The 10,364-nt window shown below is 37.0% G+C and overlaps 1 protein-coding gene across 1 annotated transcript; it reads left to right on the top strand.

The window, feature by feature from the left end:
• RBP2 (retinol binding protein 2) lies at positions 1-9,983 on the top strand. The gene is made up of 4 exons (XM_010119881.2): positions 1-73; positions 4,751-4,929; positions 7,978-8,079; positions 9,703-9,983. The coding sequence occupies exons 1-4, from the start codon at positions 1-3 to the stop codon at positions 9,754-9,756; spliced, it is 408 nt and encodes a 135-aa protein (XP_010118183.1). The 3' UTR covers positions 9,757-9,983.
• The last annotated feature ends 381 nt before the right edge of the window (positions 9,984-10,364 follow it).

The raw sequence follows: 10,364 nt of genomic DNA on the forward strand, positions 1-10,364 counted from the left end.
ATGCCTGCTGATTACAATGGGATATGGGAAATGGAAACCAATGAAAACTTTGAAGGCTACATGGTTGCTTTAGGTAAATGGAAAAATATTAACTATATAGAGATAAAGAGAAAATGTTTCAATTATAAGTAAAATCCTTCTAAAAATTAATGAGACTATTTCTATAATGTGCATTGCCAATCACATTAAAAATCAAATAATTTTAATGTAATTACAATGATCTAAGTATATAAGCAAGAGAAGACTTGTAGCCAAAGATATTAGTCTTTAATTAGATAAATGAAAAAACAGATACAGATGGGGAAGAAAAAAACAGGCTTTCAGATACAGAAGCTCTTTGTTATTCCTGGTATATGCTTACTCTAACAGTCAAGCCACAATCTAGTTGGGTCTGTTAAAGAGGAAGAGGATCGGGCTATATCCCTAAAGCTAAAGCAGTGATTAGTACTTAATTATGCTTTGAACTAGTAGAACATATATGTACCGGTAGCATGGTAAAGGCTACAAAAGCCTTTAAAAGCATTTAAAAATAAATGGGCAGATATTTCTCCCACAATTTTTGTGGGAGTCATCCTTGCACGGCAAGGAGACTTAGAATCCAAGAGTTCTTAAACATATGTTTACATGGTTAACTGGGCTTAATTTCACTTGGCTGTGACTATCATTGATGACAACAATATATGTGTACGTGCAAAAAGAGATGTTCTGTGCTTTAGGCAACTTTCATTTACTATTACTCTTTATCATTAGGGGCCTGGTGGCTACAGTTCATGTATCTGTTGTACAGGACAGTAACCATACTCTTTGCAGATGCCACCGTTACCTGAATGCAAGCAACGTCCCTGTTGGTTCATATAAAGATCAAGTTTATGTTGTTCGTAGATTTATTTTTCCCCACACTGACAGGCAGAATTTTTGCAATGACTGTGAGATAATTCTGTGAGAGAAATGTCTTCTTTTGCCGCACCTATTATTTTCAATATAAAGTGCCTTTCAAGCGTTTTTGTTCTTGTAGAGGCATAAACTTTTTGCTTCGGGTCATTATGATTATGCAAGCAGTGTGCAGGAAACCCTTCCTCAACTTAGGCTAGCAAAGATGTAGATCTTTAATTTGCTGAAAACAAGAAATAATAGAAGACATTAACATTTCTCAAGAATTTCTTCAGCACACTCTAGATTGGCAATGAAAGAACAGTTATCACCTTTCCGCCACTGCAGTAATATAGCTGCACTCCAAAACCCCCCAAAACACAGGAGTTAGCTTTACAGATGCATGAGAATTGTAATCTTTAGAATCGGGAAACTTCTCCCAGCTCTACTGCATCACAGACGAAGGACACACAGGACTGTTGTTTTCTTACCACACACCATGTCTATAAAACCTATAGAAGTAAAGCAGTCATTAGAGTTGACTAATTTAACCTAGATCGGCGGAGTCTGTCTGGCTCTGAATGGTAAATCAGCATGTGGCAAAAATCAAACCTGTATTTTATTTTTATGCTTACAATTGATAGCCCTCAGGGGCCCAACTGGGTCTACGCACTTCTCATTCCCAGATGTCTCATTGTTTTCTATCTAGTGGTCATCGATTTCTATCTTCTGTTCAGCATTTGCTCTTATTTCTCTGCCTTTCTACAGTAGCTGACACCACTGTAAGAGTGATGGTGACAAACAGGAGCTTTTTCAGGTCAGGCACTTTTCATCAGAAGTTGAGATCAGACTTGTGGCTTCTCGTGCTTTGCAAAAGGTGTTGAGTCAAGTTAATGGAGATCTAAAGTACTTGTTTGCTCAGGTTCCAAAGCATCTACTTGTAAAGATGTAGATTATAAAAACAATTCAGTGGTTCAGAATCAATGAGTACACTGTATAGCCATCTTCCACAAAGCTAAGAAAATTTATTTCTTAGGAAGAAGGCACATGGAAGGTCATCAGGTAATTAAATCTAACCATTTTCAAGTAGTTCTCAGTGTCTACCCTAGTGACTGACTTAGGGATAACTACCACAAAATCCTTAACTGATGAGAAAAATTTGATGCTTTAACTGATTTTCTACTAGTTTTACTCTCATCAAAGAATCTTAACCCTAATTTACTTATTTGTTCAGATGGAAATAGAAGAAACACACAAAACCACATAAAAATAAACTCTCATAATTATTCAACAACAATTGCAAATAGCTATAATTTCCTCAAAGCTTCAACTCTTAAGAGAGAAAGGCAAGTTTCACTATTTATAGTTTTTAGCCTTTGCATTTATGAAGAAAAGCTTAATAACTTTAGGGAAGTCTGTAAGTACTATACACCCTATACCTGCGAGGTAAAAAAAAAAAAATCATATTTTAAAAATAAGAATGTTTAAGCCAATATAATGAATTTCAGGAGAAAGATACACACTAACTGAAGTAATCTGAGTGCTGGGGCTTGACAGTTATGCGTAAAGAATAATTACTGCTTTATATGCAACTGAAATGTGATTTCGGCATTAAAAATGCCAACTGCAAGTGAGCTACAGGGCCTGTTGGTCTGGATGACGTGTAAGTCAACTCCTAGTTGTCACAAATTGCCTGTTCCAGGCTGTCTTCATCTACCTCAGGCTTCTCTCACTGCCTGCATCAGTACAGGCAGACTCTACTGGAGAGATACTCACTGAACTTTCTGACAAAATTTTCGAACTACTTTCCCAATAAGAATGCCAGCAACTGGTGGGATGAAGGAGCTATTTGCACCAGTTGTCTGGATCTGGCCCTTCCTAAGTACATCGTGGGTTTTTTTTGTGTGTACATGCATATATATACTCTAAGTTATACTAATTAAAAACTGCCTCTGAATTAGCAAAAAATACCCCATCAAAACCAATGTAAAGAGGCAAATGGCTAAAGGTGATTCTCAGAATGGAAAGAAATTACATGGAAAGGGTGAAAAGACATTCCTCTGCTCTGTTTCTCACAATTTTACATGTGGTTGATATTTTAAGTATTAAAGTGCTCAGGTTCAAAGCACACTGAGGTTTTGTTTTTTTAAAATTAATCCATCCTTATAATTAATATATACGCATTTCTATACTTTAATTAAAGAACAGTTTTGCCCTTTAAGCCAGAAACTTTGATTTTATCATAAACATGTTACAAAGTATTTTAATCTACTCTAATAGAACAGTATATCATTTTTATTGCTTGCATTGTTCAAAATGCAGTTATGAAAAACATGCTTTAATAAAACCTTCGCTGATTTTTCTCCAGGAGCTACAGGACTAATATATTAGTCAGAAATAGCATTTCTTTAGAAGTCTAGACATTTTTTTTCCTCAGAGAGAACTAAATTTTATGTTACCTGGCTATAAATCAGGCCCAGAGATATCTTTAATCTACCACAGCAGATAAAATATACCTAAGAAGTCTTGACTATAAATACTGAACAAGAACATTATTCCCCATGTTAAAAAGTCACAATTTTTTTCAAGCCAATCCTCTTACTCAACTCGATTAGTACTTCACAAGTAGTATAATGAATCTACCAAAAGAAAACAGGCTCCATTAGTACCTGGCACTGCTGACCTGACAGTGATTAACTCGCAGGCGAAACCGCTAAAGGATGGCTAACAAACCAAAACCATTTTTCAATCTCTCGCAGAAGCATGTGAGATGATTTCATTTGCATATAGCACTATAATAAGATTCACTGCCAGCTGGTCAGAAATATTTATTGCAGATGGTAATGCAGCTGGCGTTAGGTGGATCGTCTGGGGCAAACTGTTGGGATGGCAAGATATATTCTCCTTTTGGAGTCGCAAGAAGTTGTTTACATTATAATCTTAGTCTTCATCATGAACAAAGAAAGGATGTTAAGGAGATCAGTACCGGGTAAAATGTTGACAGAATCTTAAACAGGAACTGTCAAATGCTGTAGTTTGATACTATTTTGACCTTTAAATTTGAATTTATCTTCCTTTAACACCTAAACTACAATTTATTACTGTGTCTGCTGTCTAACAACAATGGATAACTCAGGCTTTTATTTGATTGTTTCTTTTTTATTCATTACTATAATTTTCACTATTTTAAAATTAACTACCTACTCTCTTGTACACGCCCACAGACTACAGGTTCATCATAAAAGTAACACGCAAAATCCCCTTGATTACATACTCATTCTAACATGCTTATGTTCTGCAAAGGAATATTATTCTGAGATCCTTCTTTTGGGGCTGGCAAACACTTGTAACCCTGCAGGATACAAACCAGCACGCTCATATGCCTTAGAACTACATCATTTCCACGGCATGCTTAGAAAAGGGAACGGCTCCCCGGCATAAGATGATAATAGCCCTTCAGGCATCCCGCAGCTTCACTTGTGAATGAGGCCAAGAAGGCAATGTCAATCTTAATAGCCCCTGTTGTTCCATATTCTCAAAAAAACCTGGACATCGGGGTGATTTCACATGTCAGTATCTATTCACTACTGGTGGTATGTTGTAGCTCTGCTCATAAATTTCCCACAGATATCCTGTTAATAAATAAATTTATAATAAGTGTAAGATCCTCAAATTGAACATCTACTTGCAAACACAAGATTATTCTTTGAAATTATCTTTTTCTCTGCAAAATGTTGCAAGTAAGAGTGTCATTTGTCGAACTATGTTCCACATAAAATGTTATTTTTATGATGAGTAAATATAAGTGCTGTGCTTTTTTATTTTTGGTAACAAATATTTGAATTTTCATTGTGATACTCTCTTTTCTGGTTTTTGGCAGATATTGATTTTGCAACTCGTAAAATTGCAAAACACTTGAAACAAACAAAGGAGATTATTCAAGATGGAGATAATTTTAAAACAAAAACACTCAGTACTTTCAGAAACTATGAATTGAATTACACTGTGGGAGTGGAGTTTGAAGAACATACCAAAGGACTGGATAACCGAGTGGTAAAGGTAAAAATTTGCTAGCTGGAATCTATTTATATTACAGTTACAACCAGGAGTGAGCAGTTCCAAAATTCAGATGAATAAATGAAAAAAAAAAAAAAGCAAGAATATTTTACAGATATCAGAGGATTTTTATAAAGCAGAAATAATTTGCATCTTGAGAGTTCTCTTTCCTGCTACAAGCATTTATTACAAATGCAAATCAGGATGGTTACTCGGATACGTGAGGACAATCAATAACTACATGTTTTTCTATGACACACATTTATATATTTGGAAAGTAGCAAAACAACCCTATTTTTACCTGTGTACTTTTCTTAATGAAACTGTAAATTCATCCCTTTGCATTTAGGACTTTCTCTGTGCCAATATAAATTTTTAGTTCTGAATGGCTAGGTTCACACTGTACTTTTAATCTGAGCTTGCTCAAAGGCAGTTGGACAGCTTAACAGTTTGACACTGTTAAAAATAAACCTGCATTCATCTATTAACCTTAAGGGAGCTTTGGGAAGGGATAAGAAAAAAAAACATGAGTCGAAGCTACCACAGATACAGGTGGCAGGCCTACCGGCAGTGCTAGACAGGCATGGAGGCCCAGCAGCCCACACTTTAGTATCATGGGATTATAGGAGTAACCTGAGCTCAAAATTCTCCTAGGATGCTGTGGGCATATGTTCAGACACCTTCCAGTGAGATATGTGGAGAGGTAATGTACGGATCAAGGACGATATTGGTGTTAGCCCATGCCCCATCTCCTGCGACAGACAGAGTCGAGTAGTGAGTCTGCTCCTGCGAAGCATCCAGACAAGACTGTATGGGGAAGTCAGTGAGGAGAAGAATACATATGAGCACTAATTAAATTCACTTACTGAATTCAGCTTCATGTTTCTGTATCAATACTGCTTTTGTTTTACTCTCTTCTCACTCCTAAAATACTTCAGCAAGATTTTCAAAGGTAGAAAGACCCCTGTCCCCTTCAGAGTCTTGCTGATCTTGTATCACCTGCCTGTCTTTGTTATCATTCACTGAACCTACCTGTATCAGCTCTTCTGCCAGTTACCACAGTTTTATTACTCCACTCAGCTCTCAGCTGTCTTGCTCTTCTCCAAGAATATGCTGTCTTCTCCACCAGTATCTCCTCAATAAACAAGGTTTCAGAACTTGTTGCCAGACTCTGAGGAGCTGAGATCAAAGCTCATCAACAAGACCTGGTTTGTTTTGGCGACTGCCACAGGAAATTGGCAGCATAAAGGACATCTTCACATTTGAACTCCTATCAGCCTTCACTGGAGTGGCACAAATTTAACAGAAGACATTGGTAATTCACTATGGACCACTTTTCATTCTCAACTAACTTTGTGCAGTGTAATTCCTTTGACTTCTTCCAAGTGATTTCTCATTCACAGCACTGCAAGCCATCAAATAATAAGATCCTTTTTTTTTTCCAGTATGCTGAACATCCCTATCTCTACATTTTCTTCCTATCATTTTCTCCAGTGAGCAGTGAGTGGGATATACTCCTGTGACAGAGTTTATGCTTTAAAACATTGCTCCCACATCTCTTTAGATCAGTTGAAGGCATGACTGAGGATCTAAGGACTCATTAGCTGCATCACTCCTTAAATCCATATGCTCCTCTAGTGCTCTTCACCACTATCAAAGCCATTGCCTTTCTGTGCAAAATCATTTCACTTGCAGCCTCTTCTCTTCATTATCAATTATTTGGAAGGAAGGAAGGAAGGAAACACAGCTTGAACAATTATAACCCTACCGATTTAATAATTTTTGTCTAATATTCTTCTCTGAACAAATTATATTATTTGTTTCTAACAAGAGGAGGAAGAAAAAGGAAGCATGTCACACCATCATTCTCTGGATTGCCCTGAAAGGATTTTCCGGTCATTTTAGTAACAAAACAATGCCTCAAACACATTAAGTTACATTAAGGTAATAAAACTGCTAGGCAGCATTTAAATGTAAAGAGGGCATGGATAATTTAAAGAGCATGTAGCTTAAAAATTCTGTAAATAAGAAAGAAGTTAACTGAAACGGAATGAGTTTTGTCTCGTTATTAATAGAAAGCTCCCTCATAAGAGAAATAAATCATCCAGTGCTGAACTAGAAAATGAATTAAGCTCCCAGTACTCTGAGCTTTTTAATAACTGAACTTCCACTGACTGTAACTGGTCTCTGATGAGGATTTGCTTACGATACATGGTTAAATGCCTCCCTAAAGTACAATGGTTCAAATCTAGAACAATTCAAAGTTGCTTTGAATTTACGCTAACATATCTGAGTAGAGAATTTAGCCTGTAAAGAGGGCTTTTCCTTACAGATACAGTCATTCTGCTCCTGGACAAGAATCAGCATACTCAATACCCTCTTTATTAGTGACAGACTCTGAATCATGAAATGGTTGAGGATGGAAGGGACCCCTTGAGATCACCTAGTCCAGTCCCTCTGCTCAAGCTGGGTCAGCTACAGCACGTTGTTCAGCTTATAATCCTACCTCTTTAAAGGTCTTTAGTGGAAGTGCATGAAAGATGCTGTAAAATAAATAAATTTATTGTATGAGATGATATTAACATGCACTTCCTCTTGTTGTTTTATGCAGAGCTAGAAAAGCTCTAGGTGGTATAAGCACAGCACTAGTTGGTATAAGGCCCCAGGTCTTCACTCATGAAACCTTACAATCTTTTTAGTAATGGCTGTAAACAGCAAGAAAAGAACGATACAATTTGCATACATTGCACAAGTATGTGTTAATTCACAGCTTACTATAAACATTTTATATTTGTGTATGTGAAGAAATACATGAAAATTACAACATAGCACTGTAAAATCTTCACATCAAAAAGCTGTTGTCATCTTGAATTCATTTGGGTTTTGGTTCAATGGTTGATTTGAGGTCTTTTAGGAGGAAGACCTCAAATCAGGAAGAAGAATGGTAGGAAGCAACTGTAATTATGTCTTCTCATTGTTTGGTTGAGCTTATTTAAATGTATTCATAAACTTCTTATTAACATATCTGAGTTAATGATCTGATTCATGCAGACACTAGTGATCTGGGACGGTGACAAACTGATATGCATTCAGAAAGGTGAAAAGAAAAACAGGGGCTGGAAGCACTGGATTGAAGGAGACCTGCTGCATCTGGTAAGGGCTGCTATACAAATACATAGCACATACCTGAGACTGCAACAAAGTCTGGCTTTCCATTTGAAAGGTTTTGGTACTTGTTCTAGTTAGAATAGTCTTTATTTGACAGTTCCGATCTCTGAACTCTAAGGAAATCCCCTTTCTGCTACAACTCAGGAATGCTCGATTTCTTTCCACCTGCTCCCAAATGCATCATAACCCTGCACTGGTTTTTGTGCTCCAGTCCACTGCTCTCCAGCTATCAACCCTTCTTGTTATATTACACCTCTAACATCACCTGGTTCTCACATAATCAGTGGTAGAAAAAAAAAAAAACCAGTATGGAAAAGATTGCAAGAAAAATACTATTTTTTGTTCTGAAAGAAGCACTGTGAAATTTTAGTGTGCTATGCTGTAATACAGATCAGAAACCTCTGGATACTCAAGAGGATTCTGAGAACAGCCTACACTGGAATTATTTTGTGCTCGTACAATAAAAAAGACAAAACATTCATACATCTGAGTTAGTAAGCTGGAGTGCCAAGGTAAATGAGGTGAGTTCAGGAGAGGCCAGAAGAGCCCGTGCAGGAAATAAGCAGTCAACAAAGTCCAGATTGATTTCAAAATAATATGTAATGATAATGATAACCGGGTTTCTTGGGAGATCAACCAAGAAATAGGCATGGGAGTGTTAGATGGTGCAACAGGTGGGCGCAGAAATGTTATGGAGGAGAGCTCATTGTTTCTGTCTCATGATTTGCATCTAGATATCTACTGCTTCACAAGCTGACCCTACAGATAGTGGGTATGGCCAACCACACTGCCTCAAGTCTGTATGCTTGAATGTTCAAAGCAATTAATTAAAAAATACTCTCTGCCACTTAACTAAAAGCAACTCTCCAGCACACTTTTTCAACTCTATTTTAACATACAGTCAAAAACTGTTCTAACAAAAGTTCTACCAGTTGGCACCAGGATTCAGGCGAAGATTGGTGGAAACAGAGACCAAGCAGATTCTTACAACAGTCTTCAGAAGCTCTATTGAGGGTTTGGCCAATTGCTGGCCAAAAAGCCAGCTTCAGCTCACCTCAGATTTTTACTTGGCATGGGAATGCTAGCTAATCAGAAAAGTAACCAAACGGACTGCGCTGCAATGTGCAGGTGTGCCAACCTTTGAGAAGTTAGCTGCAACACTGGGCAAAAATGGTATATTGCTCTGGACCCTGCAAAATGGCTGGGCACATCTCTAAGGAAATGTCCTTGGCTTTTTAAAGCATCCTCTATTATTTTTTAATTTTCTTGTTTCATTGCTTCTCATGAGGTAACATGTAAATTATAAATGATTACAGTATATTGTTTTAATAACAGCATAAACAGACTTGCATTAAAGAGCAATTTTTATGCATTTGTCATGTTTATACTTCTTATAGCTCAATTCAAGTGTCAAAATCTAATTACTGCAACACGAGGTGTGTGCCTGCTGATTGGTTACACATAATACACTATTCTTTCTGTTCTCTTTTTCATAAGCATATCTTTTTTACGCAGTGGCTCAATTGTAATAATTTCTGGTGGGATCTGCTGTGTATGCAAAACACAACTTGTACCACTAAATAATTACTAATTGTTTTAATACTGCAGGAACTGACATGTGAAGACCAAGTGTGCCACCAGATATTCAAGAAGAAAAAATAAAATTGGCCAGAAAGCCACCAGGATCTTCATCACGCTATTATGCTGTTATGTTCTGTCTAAAAAGAAGAACCGAGCCAGATTCGCAACAATTCTTTGACAGTGCTATGTGAATGTACTTTGTGCATGTTTATGGAAACAAACACATTTTATAGAAATAACATCAACCAGTTACAAACATCAGAAATTCCTTTGCCTTTCAGTCTGGAGTTAAATAAAAGTAATTGTCTTTCAAATAATGCTTTTCTACATCTTTGTAATCATTTTCAGAGGAATTTTAGCAACAAGGCTGAAAATTAACAGTCACAATTATCTCAACCGCAGTATATTTCTCCACAGTGCTGTAATATCATAATATATTTGGATGACTGAGTAAAACTGGACATTCATTGGACTGTTTCTATTTAATTTAGTCCTGGATCACTAAGTCCACAGTTTCAGGCAGCAGAATGGCTCTCTGAACATCATACACAGCCTTTCTCATCTAGGTTATTCATTTGAATTTGGCCCAGGTCAATAGCTGCTAGTAGTTATCACCTGATAAATGTCTCACGGCCAATGTGAAATGCTGTAGCTCCTTAATACCGTCCTGATGTGCACCACTGACAATG

The sequence above is a fragment of the Chlamydotis macqueenii genome, chromosome 9 (genome assembly GCF_036417535.1).
Source record: "Chlamydotis macqueenii isolate bChlMac1 chromosome 9, bChlMac1.mat, whole genome shotgun sequence".
Classification (NCBI taxonomy): domain Eukaryota; kingdom Metazoa; phylum Chordata; class Aves; order Otidiformes; family Otididae; genus Chlamydotis; species Chlamydotis macqueenii.

Coding starts and splice junctions, on each gene's coding strand:
- RBP2 (XM_010119881.2), top strand. CDS start 1: ATGCCTGCTGATTACAATGGGATATGGGAAATGGAAACCAATGAAAAC. Junction 74..4,750: donor AGGCTACATGGTTGCTTTAG/GTAAATGGAAAA, acceptor GGTTTTTGGCAG/ATATTGATTTTGCAACTCGT. Junction 8,080..9,702: donor AAGGAGACCTGCTGCATCTG/GTAAGGGCTGCT, acceptor TTAATACTGCAG/GAACTGACATGTGAAGACCA.